This window comes from Schistocerca nitens, chromosome 5 (assembly GCF_023898315.1).
Source record: "Schistocerca nitens isolate TAMUIC-IGC-003100 chromosome 5, iqSchNite1.1, whole genome shotgun sequence".
NCBI classification, from domain to species: Eukaryota; Metazoa; Arthropoda; class Insecta; order Orthoptera; family Acrididae; genus Schistocerca; species Schistocerca nitens.
Genome location: NC_064618.1, coordinates 656,524,834 through 656,549,234, shown reverse-complemented (window position 1 = coordinate 656,549,234; position 24,401 = coordinate 656,524,834). Strand labels below are relative to the sequence as shown.

At 40.5% G+C, this 24,401-nt stretch overlaps 1 protein-coding gene across 6 annotated transcripts in view; it reads right to left on the bottom strand.

Moving 5' to 3' along the window:
• Positions 1-24,401, bottom strand: part of LOC126259423 (galectin-4-like) — a 136,032-nt gene that overhangs the window by 68,554 nt on the left and 43,077 nt on the right. For all 6 annotated transcript variants that reach the window (XM_049956213.1, XM_049956210.1, XM_049956214.1 and 3 more), the window contains exons 3-4: positions 17,092-17,180; positions 12,771-12,972 (exon numbers count right to left, since the gene is read on the bottom strand). In XM_049956213.1, coding sequence (XP_049812170.1) covers positions 12,771-12,972; positions 17,092-17,180 — 291 coding nt within the window. The remainder of the gene's footprint in view (positions 1-12,770; positions 12,973-17,091; positions 17,181-24,401) is intronic.

The window sequence follows — 24,401 nt, the reverse complement described above, 5'->3', positions numbered from 1 at the left end:
ACCCTTGTACCACGCTGAAATTCTTTTGGGGTCTGATGGCAACAGCTACATCACCAAGTTGTTTACAAGTGGGGTTAATGCCCGGGACTAGGTAGGATTTGCCAACTTAATTAACATAGAGCTACTACTTAATTTGCTATGGATATATAGTTTGCCAAATCTGTTTTCAATATTCCACACAAGAAAAATTGGTTTGATAGAGAGAAAGGACCTCCATCTGTTCGGGTGCAAACCAGGACCTGAGGAGAATTATTGCAAGGCCCTTGTTTCTTATTCCCATCCCATGGCATACCTAAGGAGGAAAAGTTCCTTGGGTTGTAAGGACTGGCTCTGAGTTGCAGTCTGACTGAAGAGACTGTGGAGCCTTGCTGCCAGCAGCTGATAACTTTGGTCGTTTCATGATACCAAACATTCACCACCTACCGGTAATCTGAATGAGGGCTCTCGCCATGGGCACCATAGTAAAGGCAACATGGCATGATGGCAGTGATTGGAATCCCAGTGTCCCCAAATGAACAGATATGTTCAGCCACCAGGGTCCGACCTCCACTTTTTCAGAATCGTATACAGATTGTGAGGGCTGTGTGGGGAACGTGCCCATTACCTAGCATGGTAACCATTCCATGTTGAAGCTTGTTGGGTACCTGTACAGTGGTAGTCCTCTGACGATGCAGAGATCGCACTTTTGATAGCTAGTAAGACCCGAGTTTCTCTCGGCATGTGCAGGCAGGTCACAACTAAAGCAACACTATTCAAATAACTTGTGGGAATGCTGTTGGGTGGCATCAATGACAACTGCCAAATTTTCGATAGGCACACTTCCTGTCATTTTCAAGGTAAAACTGCTTTGTCCTGAGGGGGAGGGGGGTGGAGGGGGAGGGGATGGCACACAAGCAACTTTGACAATGGGCGGAATGTTATGGCCTGTTATCTGAGAACAAGTGTCTTGGAAATGATGAAGCTGGTTGGCTGTTTGCATGCTACCAAGCAACTTGTGCACATCTGTGGAAAGCAGCTAAAGGACAGTGAAACCATGAGAAGATGACAATTGTTGGACACCCAGGCCTCATCACAGAATATGGAGGTCAGTGTAGTAGTAAAGTTGGATAGGCAGCAACCTGTGGCTAAAACCAACAGAATATGATGCTGGTGCAGGCAGAAACATTTTGGAGTACATCCTTCAGCACACATTGGCGAATATGGGTTTCCACATTGGATGACCCTTACTTGTTCCCATGATGACCCAATGACACTGTCTATTATGATTGCAGTGGGGGTGGGAATATCAATATTTGATTGTGGATCAATGATCCTGATTCTTGAATCTTGTAAGTGCATTACCTTCCTGTTTAACAGATGTTATTGGTTCTGTGTTACGCCTTTTGAAGGTATCAATAACAGAATTCATTAGAGCACTTGATCAAGCATTAGGCGAAGAAATAATAGATCACATAGTTCTATATGGAAATGACTTACTTATTCTATCTTGAACTTGGGAAGAGCATATTCACACTACTGAAAAAGTGTTTAAAAAGTTGTGGGAGATGAATATTATTGTTAATCTGGAATAGGCCAAATATGTCACCAGCAAATTAAAGTTCCTAGGACACTTAATAACAGTGAAGGTATAAGAGCAAATCCTGTAAAGGTTGAAGCTATTCTGAAATATCCACAACCAGAAAAAAAGCAACATAAATAATTTTTTGGTTACCACCATTTCATGCCAGACCAGACACTAAATAGTGTACACTTTTGCAAATCTGTTAAAGAAAGATGTACTGTGGCATTGGTCCTCTGATTGTACAAAAGAAATGTAAAGGATCAAGCAAGTACTAATTGAGCGAATAATTCTCCGCCACCCTGACTGTACCAAGAAGTTTCACACCGTCTGTGAGTCTTCAGGATTTGGACTGGGTGCAGATTTACAAAATGACAGAAATAGTCAGATATAATGGAGAAAGTTAATAGAAAAATGTTGGCTTTTGCTTATTAGAGATGGGGCCCCTCCACGACCGCACCAACGTGGTGACCAAACCAAAAGTTCTACTGTCACCTCCGTAAACATGTTAGTTATCTAGTAAGTGGATCACAGGATGCTGGGCTTTGATGTTATCCGTGCGTCTGGGTAAGACTACGCATTAACACGGTCCATCAGGTGATATATAGTGGACGAATGCTAGCAGATTGCTGACAGCCTGTCGATGAAACAACACTACATCTGAGGAGGAAAAAAAAAAAAAAAATTAGAAGTAGTGTGGGTTGTTTGCAAATACCATTATCTATTAACTGACTGCAAGTGATAGCACATTCAGAACACAGAGCATTAAGTTGTCCAACACAAAGTAAGCTGTTGCACAACAGACCGACTTGTTGGGCTTTGTTTCTCCAAGAATTCAATTTAGAGATACAGTACATAGAAGGGCAACAAAATTCAGTGACTGACACCCTGTCAAGAAGAGGCAGGATGTGTCACCTCTGATAATTCATTACAAGTATATTTTTTTAAAGTAAAACAGAGGGCAGCAATGAGATGATACCACCATCAAAAAAATATAAGGGAAAAGTATGCAGTTAATCCATGCATCAGAAAGAAAAGTTAGTTGGAACTTCTGAGGAAGAAGTAAAGGGATGAAATTTTTGCTTCACGAGAGCATACAGTTTAGTCATTTGGAGGCAGAAATCCTGTACTGGCAAGTATCCATAACTAAGGATTATGTGATATCTTTGATCAAGTACATCCATATAGGGTATGGCCACTTTGGGCCAAGAAGTGACTATTACAGACAAGGAAATATTATTTTAAGGGAATGGCTAGGAGGACAAGGAAAATTTTAAAATCTTGTGTGCTAAGTGTAAAAATTAAATGCAGGACCCAAACAATTAGATACGAATGTTATCCATTAGTGCCGAACAAATGGAAAGTGACAAGAATAGTAGCAAGGTTCACAAACATGTTAAAAGTTTTATCATTTGTAGCAGGGACCTCTAGAGATTTTAGACAAATGGCACACTAATGCTTTCATTTTGAAAGATGCGGAAATAGGACAGGTGTCGGATTTGTATACTGCGAAGGATATGTTCATATACATTCCCTCACATGAGGAGGTAAATAAGCCAAATACAAATGAACAGGAATGAGATTTAGAGGAAACTACTAAGTGTAATGACCAAGAACTGGCATTGGAGTATTCAACAAGATATCTGGAGGATACACCTAAAGAAAAACTGGGTATCAGAGCTGTAATTCAGAGCAAGTAAGTGATAGATACACTGATATATTTGTTGATACTGGAAGCATTATTAGCATAATTCATGGAGGATTTTGGGCACAGATTAAAGTTCCAAATGATCGTGTGTTTCTATTAACAGGGACACAATTATGGAGCATCTAAGAACAGAGATCAACAAGAATGAGGAAAGAAGTATTTCTAAGAACTAAGAACAGGTATTGAGCATTTTACATACTTTCAGTCAATGGTTGTATCGCACGTGTGTATAAATAAGCTTTTGGATATTGCTTAGATTTATAAATATTGTAACACTATGAACTTTGGGGAACACAACAGATGGAAGAGAAATACTAAAAAACTATCTTGTGACAACTAAATGTGGACAAACAAGCTAGCCTACAAAAGTAGTAGTATTAACATAAGGAGCAAACTGATACACAACACTAGACCCAGTGCCATTCAGAATTATTATTATTATTATTATTATTATTATTATTATTCTGATCATGAATATGCAGAAGTTTTAGTGGGGAGCAAGAATGTGTGTCTATTTAAGGGGAGCTGTTACACAGAATGACTTTAGTTTTGTAGATAGTAAACATTTACTGAGGTAGCATGGAGAAAAGATTTTATTTTATGTGTCTTCAGGCAGAGTCCATTATGCCAGACACAATTATTGCACATAATGATGCAAACAGGACCTTGACCTGCTTTTATTGCAAAATATAAGATACAGTTAAAGAAGATGAGGAGTCAATAAAGTACATTAGTCTGACTGCACCATCATAATAAAGGCCATGAAATTTTAACATAAAATCCAATTATACACATGCATAATGAAACATTAGAGAGAGCCTCAAGTTTTAAAGTTCTCCTTCACAAAGATGAATGAAATGGTCAATACATTTGGCAATGGACCTAGTCGGGGAACTATGAGCTATTCTAAGAGAAAAATTGTCCTTAACTCTTAAAATACTGTACAGTATACATGTTCTTGGATGATAGTATTTATCACCTTCTATTAGTATATGTACAATGTCCATGTCAGTGAGGCAGGAACTGAGCTTGGAGAACAAATTAATTTTAACAAATTTCTTGTCTTATTGGCATTCATGTGATCTGCTCTTAGTTTGTTAAGAGTAACAATTTTTCTTCTTGTGGGCTCCACATTAGGAAACCAAGGGTGACTTGGAATCTGTTGCTGAAATGCACAATACCACTTATCTCCGATTTTACAGTCAATGTCTACTAACTTTGTCCAGTTTATTTCTGCTTCATTAGCGAGTCATCTACGAAAATAACTGTATGGTAGGGGTGTGTCAACGAGAAGTAGATGTTGCCCCACTTTCGCCAGTTGATCTGAACGTCTGTTGTACCTAAGTCCACGTCCCAGTATCCACTGAAGATGAATCTGTTTAAGCATTTTCTTTGCTCAACTGAGCCTTCACAGTACATCTGTGCCAAAGGATTAACAATTGTTCTTTCAGCTGCTCTCATAAGAATAGCTTGATGAATGGTGTGCAGCACCACAGTTAATATCAATCACGGATTAGGTAACAGGAAGTTTGTTCACACCTATTTGATCATCAAAAAATGCAGCTCCCACAGAGACATACGTTTTGGAATCACCTGTGTACAGTCTGTACCAATCATGTCAATTATATTCCAATTTTAATGGTGTATACTCTTTCAGTTCACTTAACACTGCACTGAATTGAATTGAATTTTATTTGATCCTGTAAGATTACATTGTGTACAGTAAATGTACGTGTAATATAGGACATGTCAAAGTATTAAAATTCTTTATCACTCATTTTTCTACACCTTTAGCTTACATTTTTACATCACTGATAATGAATAACAATATATACAAATTTAATGGCATAAGTATTCTGCAACACTGTATAACTCTTTTTCAATGGGATAGTCTTTAAGTTTCTTTGGAAAGTCATTGTGAAGTACACCATCTTGCACTGTCTGATGTTCCAAGATTTCACCAAACTATATGGTATTTGTGGGAAGGGCTTGGGTTTCTTCAACCAGTATGACTTAGTCTGTTTCAGATGTAATAGTCAAAGTAATTTCCAATGTAATGGATCATTGATAGAGGATTTGGCCCTCAACATGTAATGACCACATAAGAGTTTTTGTCTCTTAACAAGTGGAGGAACTGCCTGTTACACTTGCTTGACAGATACAAGGAGTTGTTTTAATACAGCCTCCGCAAATACACAGAGCTGCTGATTTTATATGGTCTAGAATTGTCAATAATGACTTGAGAATGGAGTCACACAGCATGCAGTCATGTTTCATCGTGTTCCTAATTAATTGCTTATATAGATGTATGAGCTTCCTAGGGTCAGCTCCCTAGCCAGTGCAATACAAAGCTTTCAGGATGTTAATTCTCCTATGTACCTTAGGCTGGAGTTTGTTGATATGTTTTTGCCATGCCAGTCTAATGTCTAGCCATATCCTCTGAAATTTAACACGAGTAGATGCTGAAATAGTTTGGTTATTAATTTGCAAGGAAACTGCATCTTTGTCTACCCTAGATCTAGTAAAGATAGTGAGTTGGCATTTCTCAGGCACAACATCCATTCCTATCTTGAGCAACCATGTTACCCTACTATTGACACCTCAAAGCAGGTAGTTCAAGGCATGGTTCTCGTTCTTGTGCTGGGAATACATTTAAAAATTGTTTGTGTTCTGTAGAAAGGTGACAGGATAATGTAATCATTTACCTATCTCTCTGGTATATACATTAAAAAGCAGCAGACTTAAGTGGTCCTTGTGGCAAAACTTTATAGACAGCTGTGGGAATCAGTCGTCCTTTGTGCTTAATTTTAAGATCCTGTGGTGTATTAAACGTGTGCATTAGTTACCTATTTTTGACAGTGTACCCAGATTACATAGGATTCATTGTAATATAGAAATATCCACATTGTCGTACGCATCCTTTATTCCTACAAAGTCTGCATACGTATATAAGACTGTCAGAGAAGTTCAGTTGCACATCTCTAATGAAGGTACCAAGTGAATCTAATGCACCAACACTTTTCCGAAACAAAATATCCTACTGTGAAGTATTTTGTTACGCTCTACAAACCACTCTAACCCATTCTTGATGATCGTATTCATAATATTTCAGATTCAGGAGATTAAGGATATTGGTTAGTTAAACAGTCAAGGATGAACACAGTGATCAGTCGTTTATTAATCTGTAGTTTATTGCCGATCTAGCTAGATTTCAGCTACAATATAACCATCACCTGTGTGTTTAGTAGCAGAAAGCTTGTATAAGCACACATTAAAACAACCTCCAAGTGTCCATAGCTCAATTCACATTAGCTAGTTCTGCAATCAATACACGACTGACTTCTATGTTCATCCCTGATTATAAACATTTCACACTCGGTGAGCACAACCATTCCTAATGGAATCCAACCTGAGGTTAATTAGATGTTTGCTGATTTGTGTGTGTGTGAGACGTGTACTGCCTGTAGTAGATTGATTTTAAGAACACTAGACAAACAGGAGGTTTAAGTCAGTTGATTATGGGTAAATGTCAGGAACCATACAGCACATTTTTTCTGATGCCACATGTCAGGCTAATAGCATAGACTGGTGACAGCTGTGACATTTAGAAAAAGATAAAATCACAGGGAACTATCATCAGTATGTGCAACTGACAATTATCTTTGTATAGATATATCTATGGGGAGTGATTTAATATGAGAAATCTTATGTCTAGCTCTCCCTTGTTTCTTAGCTGGTTAGACAGTAAGATACACAAAAAGGTAAAACAATTTTTGTAATAAATAATTATGCAGTAAGGTAATTCAACTGAGATATTTTCATGGAACATGGTAATACAAAAAAATCCATTTGTTATAGAAACAATAATTTCTACTATATAAACGTAGAAGTATACGTAAATGAGGAACTTCATAATAGTTGCTGTGTTTGCACTTAAAAAAAATACTTTTGTTATTATTTGGGATGGAAATTCATTTACTTTTCTAAGATCATTAAGCCTGTCTCAATGAGTTATTTGTGCATTAACTCAATTAGAAGTGAAGACTAAACACTTACCATTTCAATTGAAGTACTGAAAGATGAAATAGGCTGTTCTACATTTTTTTTTGTCCATCAGAAATTTACTGTAGCCAGGAGTTTCCTATTAGATTTCAACTGATCACTGCATGCTTGTATTTGAGGCATTCAGAAATAATTTTATTATGAGAATTTGGCACATTAGTAAGAGAGTTGCCAAGACAACGAATAACAAGAGAGATATTTCTATAATCCCTTCAAACTATTTGACACACAACCTTACAACCTCATTACATTATACATATGTTATTAAAAAAACCAAACAATGAAATTCCAGGTAGGGATGTCAATGATGTAGGAAAAGGCAGATTGCTACTTACCATAAAGAAGACATGCCAAGTTGCATATAGACACAATTAAAAGACACAAAAGATTTTGGCTACAGCCTCCATCAGTAAACAAAGTGGGATGCAAGCAGCAATCTGGAGGAGGCGGGGAAGATGAAGGGATAGTAGTGTGCATGTGGGGGGGAGGGAGGAGGGGGGAGGAAGGGAGGGAGGGAGGGAGGGAGGGAGGGAGGGAGGGAGGGATGGAGAGAGAGAGAGAGAGAGAGAGAGAGAGAGAGAGAGAGAGAAATGCTGTCTAGTGGAGTGTGCAAGGATTGACTGACAACAGGCGCAGTGAACAGTGCCAGGACATTATGGGGCAGGGAGATAGGCAGATGTGTTGGCAAAGGGCTGCAAATGAACATGGTGGGAGATGAGAATGGGGAGGAGATGATAGGATAGAGGGGGTGGAAGCTGTTGGTTGGAGGGTGTGTGGACAATATGTTACCGTAGGTTGAGGCTGGGTTAATTACGGGAGCAGATAACGTTTTGTAATGATAATTTCCATCTGCACTGTTCAGAAAGGCTGGTGGTGCAGGGAAGGATCCAGATGGCTCAGGTAGTGAAGCAGCTATTGAAATCAAGTGTGTTATGTTCAGCTGCACGTTGTGCCACAGGGTAGTATTCTTTGCTCTTGGCCACAGTTTGGTTGCAGGCATTCATCTTGGTGGACAGCTGGTTGGTAGTCAAAACAATATAAAAAGTTGTGCAATGACTGCAGCAGAGCTGCTAAATGACATGGCTGCTTTCAAAGGAGACCTGGCCCCTCATGGGATAGGATAAACCTGTGACAGCAGTGGAATAGGAAGTGCTGCATGCTTGGGTCTTCCACAGGGGTACGATCTTTGTGGCAAGGGATTGGATTGGAAATGACAGTGTAAAGTAGACAACCCTGTGGAACAATATGCAGCTGAATGTAACATACTTGATTTCAATAGCTGCTACATTCTGTGAGCCATCTGGTTCCTCCCCTTGACAATGAAAATTACCTGAAAGTCCTAAAACCGACACTCATGTTTTAAAACCCAGTTAGGAAAAATAACAAATTGACTTTCATTATCATTTGAAGCCATTACCAAGTTATCAGTGCATAAAATCAATTAATTAGAATTTTCTTTTCAAAATTTTAGTTACTTTATATTAGTAATATAAAAATCGCTCAAAATTATTATTTGCTTTTAATTCTGCTGGGCGAGTGCAAGAGAATGACTGAGTGAGGGTATGTGGGACATACGTTAATACTTAATATGTCATTTTATGTAAGACTTTGGCACAAATGAACAGTGGGGAAGTTATGGTGCAACCACGATTCAGATGACTTATGTCGGCGTGAGCTTGCTTTTGTATAAAGGCAACCAGGATGAAAGTTAAAGGCAGAATAAGTTTATTTATCAATTTGGAGAATATTTTGTACTTTGCTTATTTTGATGAAACAATATACTCAAAATTTGAAGTTTTAATTATATTAATTACCATCAGATTAGTGGTTGGATAAGGCAAGTTTTGCCGCGAGAATGATCTGGAAGAAACATTCTGATTGGTCGTTTAGATCAACAGCCAATTAGAATTAAGCTGTTCCCACACGAATATAGTGAGGTGGGCAGAGAGTAGAGGAGTACGAGATAGTCGCTTGCTAACTGGCCTACGGATAGCACCATGTTAGATAGCTCCGTAAAAATAGTCTGTAATATGAAGAACTAGTGAGTTAATTTCAGTTAGAACATGTCGTGACTGAAGTAACTGGAGTTATGAACATTTTAATGAAAGTTTGGTGTTTCTAAATTAAATAGTTTGAGCATTATGAGCATGTGAACTTTCTGGCCGTACTAACAATTCCACGTGGCATGTTTTGTGATCTGTACGGTATACTTTGGCGAGCACTTCTTACTAAGAGGACCACTTAAATGACCAAATGTTTAACTTGCGAAGAGTGGTGGATCTGCGACTGTTAGATAGTGAAAATTAGTTGGGTCAGACTTGCAAAAATTCTGGCTGCTTTTCGAGTGAAAATGTGTTGTAAGACAGTGAATTTTGAAGGATAAAGCTTACCCTATTAAATATGGACTTTACAGCCATTTCATGTGTTTCCATATGAATAAAAAGGAGATTCAATATAATTTTTAAATGCTTTCCGCAAGTAGACTGCATCCTCCAAACGCTCGATTTTTTAAAATGAACTTTCAGGAACTGACTTTCAACTCTAGTTGCACGGTCTCTGTGTGGTAGGTATTAGTTAGTGGTTTCATCAACGCTGCTTTACACTGCCTAGCACATATCTACTACTACAGAGTGAAGGGCCATTGGAAGGAAGGAATATCGAAGTAGGTGGACTCTCGATAATTCCGAGAGAGAATGAAGACAACCGACCCCGCCCAGCCACACCCTCACCAACCAGATTTTCTGAACTGCACACAAGGGAATTATCCTTATAACACATTCTCCACTCGCATAATTATCCCGGCCTCAAACTACAGAAACACACTGCCCCCACACCCTCCACCAACTGTTTCCACCCCCTCTATCCTATCATTTCCTCCACATTTTCATCTCCCATCCTGTTTACTTGCAGCCTTCTGCGAATGCACCTGCCTGTCTTTCCCCACTCCTCTCCTTTCTTCCCCACCTCCTTGCCCCACAACATCCTGATGCTGCGCCTGTTGACAGTCAGTCCCTGCACTCTCCACCAGCAGCATTTGTCTATCTCCTAACCCATACACTACTATCTCTTCCCATTCTCTGACCCCTGCAGACTGCGGCTTGGATCCCATGTGATGGTTGCACTCCGGCTTGAGATGCTGGGGTTGGCAGTTGGGTGTGCATGTGATGTGCTTACTTGTGTATGTGTGAATGGTGTGTCTGTCTCTTTTACTGATGAAGTCTGGCCAAAAGCTTTATGTAAGTGTATTTTAATTGTGCCTGTCTGTAACTTGAATGTCTGCTTTACGGTAAGTAGCAACTTGTCTTTTCCTACATTATTTAAAAACTATTACTCTGTAGCAGTGCAAGTTTTTCAACGTTTCTGAGACACTTTCCAGTGAATCAAACAAACGTGACCAACAAAAACCCTGTGACCATTTACTCTGCCCTTCTTTGTATACATTCTTGGGTCCCAGTTAGCCCTATTTGGTACAGATCCCATGCATCTGAATAATAATATAGGCTTGATCACTCTGGGGTCTAGCAAGTAATCTCTATCATAGATTGCCTACATTTTCCATGTATCCTACCAATGAACCGAAGTCTGCCACCTGCTTTACTTATGAATGAACGTCTGTATTCATTCTATTTTATATTACTACAAACGTTACACCTAGGTACTGGTATAAGTTGATTGTTTCCAAATGTGACTCATTGACATTGCACTCATAGGACACTGCATTTTACTACTTCATGAAGTGCATAATTTTATGAAACTTCCTGGCAGATTAAAACTGTGTGCCCGACTGAGACTCAAACTCGGGATCTTTGCCTTTCGTGGGCAAGTGCTCTACCATCTGAGCTACCGAAGCACGACTCACGCCCGGTCCTCACAGCTTTACTTCTGCCAGTATCTCATCTCCTACCTTCCAAACTTTACAGAAGCTCTCCTGCGAACCTTGCAGAACTAGCACTCCTGAAAGAAAGGATACTGCGGAGACATGGCTTAGCCACAGCTTGGGGGATGTTTCCAGAATGAGATTTTCACTCTGCAGCAGAGTGTGCGCTGATATGAAACTTCCTGGCAGATTGAAAGCTGTGAGGACCGGGCGTGAGTCGTGCTTCGGTAGCTCAGACGGTAGAGCACTTGCCCGTGAAAGGCAAAGGTCCCGAGTTCGAGTCTCAGTCTGGCACACAATTTTAATCTGCCAGGAAGTTTCATTTCAGCGCACAATCTGCTGCAGAGTGAAAATCTCATTCTGCATAATTTTATGTATATGAACATTTAAAGAAATTCGCCAACCACTCTGAAATCTTTTCAAGACTTCACTGAATATTTGCGCAATTTTTTTCAGGTGGTACTTTATTACAGGTAACTGCATCACTTGCAAAATTATGAGGTATTTAGTCGTTCATGTCTGAAATGTTGCATAGAAAATAGGCAACAGAGAAAAGCAGAATAATATGAGCACATACAAAGAAAATAGGGACACAATGTGAGGCAAATAGAGCCATATAATAACAGTTACATACAAACAGATTACTAACACTAAGTATAATCAGACCAAAAATCAGTGACCTCTGTGGCATTGTAACTGCCCCACAACAGGTCCTCCAGTGTGCAGGAAACTGGGCACTGAGGACAATTGTAGAGGTCCCTCGTGGTTTATTCGGCTCCATGTTTGCAAAAATTTGATGGGTCCCCAAGATAGTTCCATTTGGCCATATTATTCTTTGTTCTACCCACACCACGTCTTGGTCTGTTTAGGGACTTCCACATTTTCCATTGCACGTTTTCACCTGGGGTGGAAGGCCTCGAAGGTGGGATACATGATGTGATATCTGTGTTTCTGGTTGTCCACAGGTTTTGTCGTGCCACTGACGGTGATGTACTGTCTTTGATGGAAATTTTTAGAAAGCTCTTCATAGCTTTCAGTCTGCTTGGCGGGGAGGGGTGGGTGGTGGGGGGTGGGGGAGGTTGATGTCCGTACAGAGGATGAGCATTGTTAGTTGCTATTAATACTGTCTGCCAGGTCATTAATATATAACTAGGGTCCCAACACATTACCCTGAAGAACACTAGAAGTTACTTCTACATCTGTCAGTGAATGTCCAGCTAGAGTCCTTCCTACCAAGACAATACGAATCCAGTCACAAATTTTGTTTGAGACCCCTTACAATCTTACTTTCATTGAAAACAGTGGTGCGTATTGACTCACAACAATTACTTGACTCCTAATAACAGAAAGTAGAGTCAGTTGTTCTCATTATTATTGCAGGTTACATGTCACATTTGTATTCAGTATCTTTCATTCCAGATGATCTGTAAAGGCTTCAATAATGATAGCCTAGTTGTAAGTATTCAGTGCCTAAAGCAACATTCCAGTTTGAAAGTGAGTGTTTTATTCATTTTTACAAAAACTAAAATTCTCATTTTCTTTTACATGTGTGTGTTAATGCTTACCTTAAAGTGATTAGGATCACACAAAATCAGAAGCTCAAATCCTAAACCCCTTGAAAATGGCATGCCACCAAATCTCTCCTCTGGACCCCATCGTGAATCAATTAAGCTGTTTCTGACTACTACACTTTCAGGAAAGCGAATTGATAGGTGGAGAGCAATATCGTGTTGGTCGTAGGGTCCACACCTTAAGTTGACAACAAATCTGAAACAAAGAGTAGATACTGAAGCATCCAGTGGCCTTTGCCACGATAGTCAAGAACATTAATGCCTTTATCAAAATTAACTTTTAACAACATTATTGTGTGAATTGTGTAAATGCCTGCTAGTGAGGAACATACACTATGTGATCAAAAGTATCTGGACATGTGGATGAAAATGACTTACAAGTTTGCTGTGCCCTCCAGCGGTAATGCTGGAATTCAGTATGGTGTTGGCCCACCCTTAGCCTTGATGACAGCTTCCACTCTCGCAGGCATACGTTCAATCAGGCGCTGGAAGGTTTCTTGGGGAATGGCAGCCCATTCTTCACGGAGTGCTGCACTGAGGAGAGGTATCGATATCGGTTGGTGAGGCCTGGCACGAAGTCGGCATTCCAAAACACCCTAAAGGTGTTCTATAGGATTCAGGTCAGGACTCTATGCACGCCAGTCCATTACAGGGATGTTGTTATCATGTAACCACTCCGCCACAGACCATGCATTACGAACATGTGCTCGATTTTGTTGAAAGATGCAATTGCCATCCCCGAATTGCTCTTCAATAGTGGGAAGCAAGAATGTGTTTAAAATATCAATGTAGGCCTGTGCTGTGATAGTGTCATGCGAAACAACAAGGTGTGTAAGCCCCCTCCATGTAAAACACTATCACACCATAACACCACAGCCTCCGAATTTTACTCTTGGCACTAAACATGCTGACACATGACGTTCACCAGGTATTTGCCATACCCACACCCTGCCATAGGATCGCCACATTGCATACCATGATTTGTCACTCCACACAACGGTTTTCCACTGTTTAAACGTCCAATGTTTATATTCATTACACCAAGCAAAGCATCATTTTGCATTTACCGATGTGATGTGTGGCTTATGAGCACCCGCTTGACCATGAAATCCAAGTTTTATCACCTCCCACCTAACTGTCATAGTACTTGCAGTGGATCCTGATGCAGTTTGGAGCTCCTGTGTGATGGTGTGGACAGATGTCTGCCTATTACACATTATGACCCTTTTCAACTGTCGGTGGTCTCTGTCAATCAACAGACAAGGTCGGCCTGTACGCTTTTGTGCTGTGCGTGTCCCTTCACATTTCCACTTCACTACCACATCGGAAACAGTGGACCTAGGATGTTTAGGAGTGTGGAAATCTCGTGTACAGACATATGACAAGTGACACCCAATCACCTGACCACGTTCAAAGCCCGTGAGTTCCGTGGAGTGCCCCACTCTGCTCTCTCATGATGTCTACTGACAACTGTGGTCGCTGATATGGAGTACCTGGTGGTAGGTGGCAGCACAATGCACCTAATATGAAAAACATATGTTTTTGGGGGGCTCCGGATACTTTTTATCAATATAGTGTACCTTTGTTGAGCCTATTGCTTTGCTACCACAAATTACGCCATCGCATGAGCTACATCTTCATTATCATCCAACTGTTGCTAAACTGCCGTAATGTCAAATCTGCATCTGCATCTATATGACTGCTCTGTGATTCACACTTAAAAACCTGGCACGGGCTTCAACAAACAACTTTTAGACGATTTCTCTACTGTTCCATTCTTGAACAGCACACCACAGGAAAAATGAACACTTAAATCTTCCTGCGTGAGCTCTGATTTATCTTATTTTGTTATGATCATTATTTCTCCCTGTATATGTGTGTCTCAACAGTGTGTTTTTTCATTTGGAGCAGGAAGTTGGTGATTGAAGTTTTGAGAAAAAATCTCACCACAGAGAAAAATGCCTTTGTTTTTTTATGCCCGCCACTCCAACTTACATATCATAGCCGTGACAGTCTTCCCTATTTTGTACAAAATGAGTTGTTCTTCTTTGAAGCTTTTCATCGTCCCTTGTCACTCCTCTCTGATGAGGCTCCTATACTGAACTGAAATGCTTTAGCAAAACACAGACATGCATTGTATAAGCAGTCTCTCTAGTGGATTTGCCATATATTCTAAGTGTTCTGCCAATAAACCATAGTCTTTGGTTCAATTTCCCCACAACACTATATGTGATCATTCCAATGTTAGTTGCTTGTAACTGTAATCCATAGATAAATTGCAACCATTAGATTTATGTGATATTTGTGTAACTGAAATTTAATGGATTCCTTTTAGAACTCGCGTGGATGACCTCACACTTTGCATTATTTAGAGAAAATTGCCAGTTTTTGCTCCATACAGATACCTTGTTCAATCATTTTGCAATTGGTTTTGATCTTCTGATGACTTTGCATATGATTCTGTCATTTATTGTCTAATAAACAGTCTATGAGGCCTGCTCATATTGCCTCCTAAATCATAAGGAATAGCAGAGGGTCCTATGACACTTCCTTGGGGAGTGCAAGATATCATTTCCATTTTATTCTATGATTTTCTGTCAATTATTACTTACTGTAATATTTCTGACAGGAAATCACAAATCCACTCACACAACCAATGGGCATGTGATCTGATTAGAAGCCACTTCTGAGGAAAGGCATCAAAAGCTTTCTGGAAATCTAGAAATATGGAATCCATTTCAGATTGTGTGTTGACAGCATTCACTGCTTCATGAGCTAATTATGTTCCACTTGAATGATATTTTCTGAGTCTGTGATGACCACATATCAGATACTGAATCTTGCTCATAACTAATCTACTTTGTCCTATCACAAAATGTGATTATATTGTTCTTATGTCACAGCCTAAAGTCACATGTGTGTTACAAAATAACTAGATGTCAAAGTTCTCATAAAAGCACTGAAGCAGAAGTAATGACAGAGGCTGAAATCTGCTGAAGCCAAAAAGTTCTGGCAAATTTTTACCAAGGACATAATGGTTTACACAAAGTTGGTCAAATTCAGTTGGTTCCTGTTAGAAAAAATATATCTTGTAGTGAAGCTTAAGTAAAGAGTTGCTATGAATTAGAGTGGGTATGCACTGTACCTGATAATGGAATTACGTTAATAATGGATTCTTTTTGTTGACCCACTGACTTAAATGATTGCTGAAAATTTCAAAGATAACTGAGTCAGATTTTGAATAAGTATATGTCTTGGTGGTGATTTCAGTTTATCTTCAATATGCCAGTAAAAATATATATTTAAATTTGGTGGTAAATATAAACATTGTCTGAAATTGTACTAAGTTGTTTAATTGAAAATTTCTTTGAGCAATTTCTTTCAGAGGCCACACAAAGTGTTGTGATAACATACTGGAGTCTCTCAGCAATAAACAATCTGGAGAAAATAGTGTGTCATTAAGGATACAGGAATTGGGGATATCAAAATTATTGTAACAAAACTGAATATTGTAACAACCAAGTCCACCAAAAAGTGACTCAAAATATGTTTATTTTAAAAAGCACATAAAAAACTGCTGGACACCTTCCAAGAAATGTTCTCTTTTCTTTTCATATAATCATGTACGTATTGACTGCATGCTGCTCAAATTCAAATATATAGTGATGATAGCTAATGAGCATTTCAACTAAGTTGGTTATTAAAAGATGACACAAATTTCCCATTGTCCTCAAATGCTCCAAATACAAAAACTCGTCAACTGGTTCTCCGACCTTACTGTTAATTTTTGCTATTTTCTTTTCAGTGTGATGATTTAATTGTTTCTGTTACCCAATTTTCATTGTATCTTCTCACATTCTCTCAGACACACTTTTGAATAAAATTAATCTGTTCAGCACATTCAATTATACCAACATTATCACTTACAAGAAAACTCTCACTTTTTTTCACACCTGCAACGTATTTTCTGTCAGCCTAAGTACATTTGTCAAATAACTACCCAATTTCCTAATGTCTTTCTAAGATGCTAAATTTCTCACTTCATTTCATCTGTTACACCTCCATATTCTTAAATAAATTCTTATGATCTACATTTCTGTTTCCCTGCCTGATGAGTTTGTTTCTTTCCATCTTTGTGTTTATCTTCATTCTGGATCTTATAAGTCTACGATTACATGAAGCGACAAAACTATAGGACACAAAGAAAGGCAAGAGACTATTATTATGTCATACAGTGAAGTTTCAGAGTACTTGACTCCTTACATACAGTATGTCTCAAAAAAATCTGTGTACAGTAATTTAGAGTAAAGCATACCTGTCTGCCGAATGTGGCACAGAACCATGAATTCTCACCATTTTTCCGGGTCGCATACTTCCATCAATGCCTCCCAAAAAAGGGACAGGCTGAAACACACATTGGAACATATGTTAGGTAGAACACAAAGAAATATCAACTGAGTATACGTGAGCAAAAAAATTGAAAACTCCAATCCGTATAAGAGGAGGCAGAGACAAAATTAGCAGCAATGTCTGTGGACAATAAAGCCAATGAAAAGATAAGAATAATGTATTATCAAACAATGGAAAGTCCAGGATGGAATAAAAACAATATTATAGAAATTCTTCCAGTCCATATGTGGCATACAACAAACCAGTGCTTAATAGTATTAGTTAAAAACAGTCTTAGTTGCAATTTTAGTTTTTTATTTTTCAACGACGCATTTTGCCTTATTTAGGCATCTTCAGGTTATCTTTTCTAGATGGACGAGAGAGGCACCAAGATCTGCATAATGCATTCCTGTTCACGGGAGCGAGTAACAGAGTAAGATGGGGGCTCAGGTAGTAAGCATCATATTGTGTAGAGGACAGATTGCTGCTCACCATATAGAGGAGACACTAAGTCATTGACAGGCACAATGAGAAGATTGCTACACATTTTAGCATTTACACAAGCACAACTCACACACTCATGGCCTCTGTCTCTGGCTGCAGTGGCTTGACTGCACCTAATTGGAGCAGCAATCTGGTGGTCGGTGTAAGGAGGCGGCATGGAGGACAGAGGGGGGCAATAGCAGGGTGGGGTGGAGGAAGGTGAAGGTGTACTGCTGCCTGAAGGAGCATGGAGGAGCATGGTAGGGACAAGGTAGGACTGCTAGGGGCAGGGCACTTGGGAGGTTGGGAGGGGGGGGGGGGGGAGGAGGAAAAGGAGAGAACTAGAAAAGGGAAAAAGGACTACAGGCTGCTTCTGTGGAATAGAAGGCTGTGTTCTGCTGGAATGGGGGCAGAGAACGGGATAGGTAAGTGGAGGACAGGCACTAATAAAGATTGAATGAAATTAGAACTATATTAATACCTTCAGCTGCTTATGGGCGTTTATGTATATGAAGTGGGACAGGTGAAAATGTGTGCCCCGACCGGAACTCGAACCCGGGATCTCCTGCTTACATGGCAGACGCGCTATCCATCTGAACCACCAAGGGAACAGAGGATAGTGCGACTGCAGGGACTCTCTCGTGCATGCCTCCCGTGAGACTGACATTCTCACCTTGCATGTCCACACACTACATTCATAGTGTCCTACCCCAATATACTCATTACTCATGGAAGACATTCTTATCAAATCACGTAAGAGTTCGGGGAATATGTGTGCATCCGAACAGAAGAAGAAGGTATTGCCAGAAGTACATAATTATATGGATATGGTGTCCCGTCCTCTTACAGGACTTTGTAAGAATGTTTTCCATGAGTAATGAGTATGTTGGGGTAGGACACTATGAATGTAGTGTGTGGACATACAAGGTGAGAAAGTGAGTCTCGCGGGAGGCGCACCTGAGATAGTCCCTGCAGTCGCACTATCCTCTGTGCCCTCGGTGGCTCAGATGGGTAGAGTGTCTGCCATGTAAGCAGGAGATCCCGGGTTCGAGTCCCAGTTGGGGCACACATTTTCACCTGTCCCCATTGATATATATATCAACACCCGTAAGCAGCTGAAGGTATAAATATAATTATAATTTTGTTCTCGATGGCTGCAGGTCATCAGTGGTGTCTGTTCTTTCGGACATGTCTGAAAAGAACAGACACCATATCCATATATATAATAAAGATTGAGGTCAGTGGGGTTACAGGAACGAAGGACATATTCCAGGGAGAGTTCTCACATGCACAACTCAGATAAGCTGGTGTTGTTGGGAAGGATCCAGATGGCACCAGCTGTGTAGCAGTTGAAGTGGAGCACATTGTGCTGGGCAGCATGTTCAGGAACTGAGTGGTCCAGCTCTTTCTTCGCCACAGTCTGGAAGTGGCCATTCATGCAGGCAAACAGTTTGTTAGTCGCGATGCTCACATAGAAAGCAGTACAGTGGTTGCAGCTTATTTTGTAGACCACATCACTGCTTTCACAGGTAGTCCTGCCTTTGATGGGATAGGAGACGTCTGTGACCAGACTGGAATAGGTGCTGGTGGATAATTTCTGGAACAGGTCTTGAATCTAGGTCTATTGTAGGGACATGAGCTGTAAGTCATGGGGTTGGGAGCAGGGGTGGAGTAGGTATATACAGGGTGAGTCAGGAGGAAAGGTACGTGCTTTGAGGGGTGACAGTATTAGTGATACTGAATGAAAAGCTTCATATGGATTTATGCACTACTCCAAATGGTTTCCGAGATGGAACACATTTAATATTCATTGTTATTTATTTTCTGTACTATCAAACATTGTCACTATTTGCAAGGTACAACAGTAGCGTAGAGCAAGTTGGGGCAAACAGTTTGATATGGGACACTTGTAGTCTATAAAGTCAGGAAATTACATCAAATTTGCCTACAAAAACTACGTACGCTACAACGCATGCACGTTGAGTGAGTTTTTCAACATTCTCGCACTATCTTCGCACAAACCATTAGTTCTAGACAAAAAAATGAATAGGACCTTTTTTGTAGGAAATTTAATATAGTTTTTAATTTTGTACTGCGACACATTTTCGCTGGAGGGTGCAGTTTCCAAGTTATTCATGAAAATTGTACAAAAGTGATATTAAATGTATCCTATCTTGGAAACCATTCAGAATAGGTATGAAGTTTTTGGTTCAGAACCACTAATATTATCACCCCTCAGAGCATGTACCTTTCCTCCTGACACATACTGCATAGGTTTGGTGGGTGGCGGAATACCACTATGGGAGGTACAGGAAGGAAAGTGGGTAGAATACTCCTCATTTCAGGGCACGACAAGAGGTACTTGAAATCTGGGCAGAAAATGTGATTCAGTTGCTTCATCAGTCGTGGGTGGTGTGGTAATGAGTCATGACGAGGGGAGAGCTCTTTTGTGGCTGGATGATTGGTGCATTGAGAGGGGGGGGGGGATGGAAGGGGGGGGGGGGGTTTGACGGAAGAGACAAGGCATGGGAGATCTGATTCTGTACAAGACTTCAATCCGTGAAGGTATATTTGGAGAGGGACTGCTTGTCAGTGCACACATGATAACCACTGATAGCTAGACTGTGGCAGCTGTTGAAGTGGAGGTATTGCTGGTGGTTGGTAAGTTTGATATGGGTGGAGCTACTGATGTAGCCATCCTTGAACTGGAGGTCAACAATGAAGAAGGTGACTTGTTGGGTTGAGGAGCACCTGGTGAAGCAAATGGGCGAAAGGTTTTGAAGTGTCCTCAACATCAGTTCTGATCACAAAGATGTCATCACTGAATTTGAACAGGTGAGGGATTTGGGATTCTGGGTGATTAGGAAGGATTGCTCCAGATGGCCCATGAAAAAGTTGGCATAGGATGGTGCTATGGGTGTGCCCACTGCCGATGCATTATCATTGTCCATCCTTCCTCCACCCCTGCTCCCAACTACTTGACTCGTGGTACACATCTCTGCAATAGAACTACATGCATGACCTGCCTCATACATCCTCCCACCAGTAAATACACCAGTCTGGTCCACAGATGTCTCCTATCCCATCAAAGGCAGGGCTACCAGTGAAAGGAGTCATGTGCTCTGCAAACTAAGCTGCAACCACTGAGCTGCTTTCTTTGAGGGCATGACAACTAACAGACTGTCTGTCTGCATGATTGTCCACTGCCAAACTGTGGCCAAGAGACAGCTAGACCACTGAGTTGCTGTATATGCTTCTCAGCATAATGTCCTTCACTTCAACGACTGCTTCACAGCTTGCGAGATCTGGATCCTTCCTACCAACACCAGCTTTTACGAAATGTGCAGGTGGGAACCCTCCCTGCAATATATCCTACATTCCTTAACCACCTTGGCCTTAACCTTCACTAACCTCTGTCCGTCACTTACCTATATCCTTCCCTGTGCCCACTCCAGCACAACACAGCCTTCCATTCCACCAACACGCCCATTAGTCCTCCTCCCCTTCTCTACCTCTCCCTTTTTCCACTCCCCCCCTTTTTTTTCCCCAAATCTTCCAACTGCAGCTAGCAGCACTATCTTGTCCCCACCTCATCTCTGCATGCTCCCACAAGTAGCACTCCACTCCACTGTGTGGCTAAGAGGAGTCGTCCTTCAGATATCATCCATATTTACAGATGATGGGTTCTAGCAAACCTCATTTGCAGAGTGACACAGTCAGTTTCTCAGGTGTCTTGAGGAAACTCCTTATTGGCACTTTAGCTGTGAACATGTTTGCTAGTATGATTTCTGGTGGACTTTAGTCCTGTCTTTGCTGGATGCCAGGTAGGAAAATGACTTGACAGGATGGAATGCCTGCACTTTTACTGCCACTGGGAGAAGGGTGGAAGTGGAGGGGGGGGATGATTGGGGGGGGGGGGGGGACATACCTCAACCACATCTAACCTGGATGACAGGTCAGTGGCAAACATACTGTATGGCAAGCACAACCACTCAACCATTCTCCACTCTGTGCTTGCTATTACCCCAAGAGTGGCAATACTGCTGGAGTGAGGTGCCTCTCTAGGGCAGTAGTCACCACTAGTAGTGGCATCTCCAGTTCAATGTGGCTATTGCTGCTAGTCAGTACAGGGGGTGGGTATCTGGGTGCCGGGTGAAGCTGGTGTTATGTTGCATTCTGGAATGTTGGTTTATTTGCTGATTAAACATCAACAACATTTTTTGTACAATTTCTTAAATCATTTGCTTGGGTTGGAGCCCATTATCAATGAAAATTGCATGCCTGGGTTTTCTACAAAAATTTTTCCATTTTGTAGGGAAGAGGGCATAACCCTAAAACTGTCATTTTTTTATGTAAAGGATTTTGTCAATTTCGATATATATGTATCATAATAGCTTTGTTTCACAGGTGACACAAAAACATCATTGCATCATACAGAATTGATTCTTATCCACTGAATATATGAATGAAATCTTTGTACACCAGAAGCTCGGGGGAAGTGCCAGTGCCCACGAGGACACCCATGAGTATTCATGGCAACTCTTCAATGAAATGTTAATGTCTTGGATCATATCTATGAAAGTGTGTAGACTACATGTATGGTTCTTATGAGGGAGAATATGTTACTGTATGGATACATGTGTAATTCCTGGACCACTTGAACTATTGGTAGTGCATCTTTCCTACTTGGTAATCATTATACCATAATTCACCAAATGTTTTAAAAGCAAAACCAATTGGGCATTTGGAGTCATCCGAGTTGCAGTATAAAAGGAGCAAATACATCCCCTATTGTTATGCATTGGCCACTATGAGCACTGGTGGGAGTGTATGCTGCTGGGCATACTGCAGTGAAGAACTTGTTTTCTACACCTAAAATGATATGAACATCAGAAATACCCTTCTCACATGCTTGGGTCCACTGTCAAATGGTGCAGCATGTATAAGGGCTATGACCTCTCACTGGCTTGCAAAATGAACTTCAAATTGCTTGTTACTTGGTGGCTAATAGCCAAACTACAAATCCAAAGGTCAAACTTAATTGGTTCTGGGATTTTTTTCTGACATTTATCGCTTCTTTCACCTCCTGTAATAATTTGTTAATATGAAAAGTGCCAAGTTGCACCATATTTCAGAGACCACATTAAATTGTCAGTCCCCTAAGATCTGAGTGGAAAAGTCAAGCAAATAGCACCTGGAATAGAACAATTTCTAGTGAAGCGTGACAGTGTTCAAAGCAACCTTTGAGTTGAATACAGATTTACCATTAATAATAATTTTTTGTACAAATTCTACAATTTTGATTGTCTCAGCAGGCACAGAACAACATCCTCTCTGCAAAATACTTCAAGGCCACTGTCATAGAAGATACAAATGTTCTATGTAGTTAGCTCCCATAATGTTCCCTTCCAGTTTCTTTTTGCACAGTCACACAAACAGTGTAAGAAGAAACTGAAGAGGGACAAAACACAGATTAACAATCTAGAACACAGGAGGTATCACAAAGAATCACTTGATTTAAAAAAAATCATAACTATCACATTATTTAAGATATGTGCGTGAACAACATACTGCCGGAAAGAGCAATCTCTCAAGTTTTTCATGGTTCCTGCTGTGTAGCGGTAGTGTGTGCCCACTTCAGTTCTAGTAAAAATAGTGTCGCGACAACACAAAGCGTTTTGTGTTCTACGTTTTGCGCAGTGCAGGTCAGTAATAACTGTTCAGCATGACTTTCATACTAGGTATGGTGTGAATCCTCCTATAGCACATAGCATTTGACGATGGCATGAACAATTCTGAGACACAGATTGTTTGTGTAAATGCAAATCGCCGGGCTGTCCTCGAGTGTCTGACACAGATGTCGAGTGCATCCACCATAGTTTCACAGGGAGTCTGCAGAAATCCGTTTGCCATGCAGCTCGACAGCTCAACATGTCCCTGATGTCCATCTGGCGTGTGTTGTGTCAACTTTTACACATGAAACCATGTACAAAATTCAGCTAATGCAAGCTCTTCGTGAATGTGACAAACAACATGTGGAGTTTTGTAACTTTGTTCTTGGCAAGATGGAGGATGACAGTTTTCTTCCATGCTTAGTGTTTAGTGACGAGGCAATATTCCATTTAAATGGAAGGGAGATTCATCATAATGTGAGAATATGTGGTATGGAATAACCACATAAAGTTGTATAACATGAGAGGGATTCTCCAAAATTTGACGTGTTTTGTGCAGTTTCACGGGAAAAGGTGTGCAATCCATTTTTCTTTGCCAAGAACACTGTTACAGGAAGCACATATCTTGATACGCTTGAGAACTATTTTTCCCACATCTGAAGACTAATTCCAAGTACTTCATTTACCAACAGGATGGGGCACCACCACATTGGCATCTGGAAGTGCGGGAATTTTTAAATCAAAGGGTTATTGAATGATGGATTGGTTGCACTGGACCAAATGATTCAGCCTTACATTACTGATCTCCAAGGTCACCCAACCTGACTGTATGTGATTACTTCTTGAGAGGGTTTACAAAAGACACTGTTTATGTGCCTCCATTACCGACAACAATGAATGAACTGAGACACTGCATAACAGCAGCTGTGGAAGCTATAAGTCAAGACATGCTTGCTAAAGTGTGGGAACAATTTGAATACTGCACTGACATATGCCATGCATCTCAAAGGGGGCACATTGAATACCTACGAAAAGGTGTAAAAAAACTCTGAGTCTCCTGTCCATCAAAAATCAAAATTCA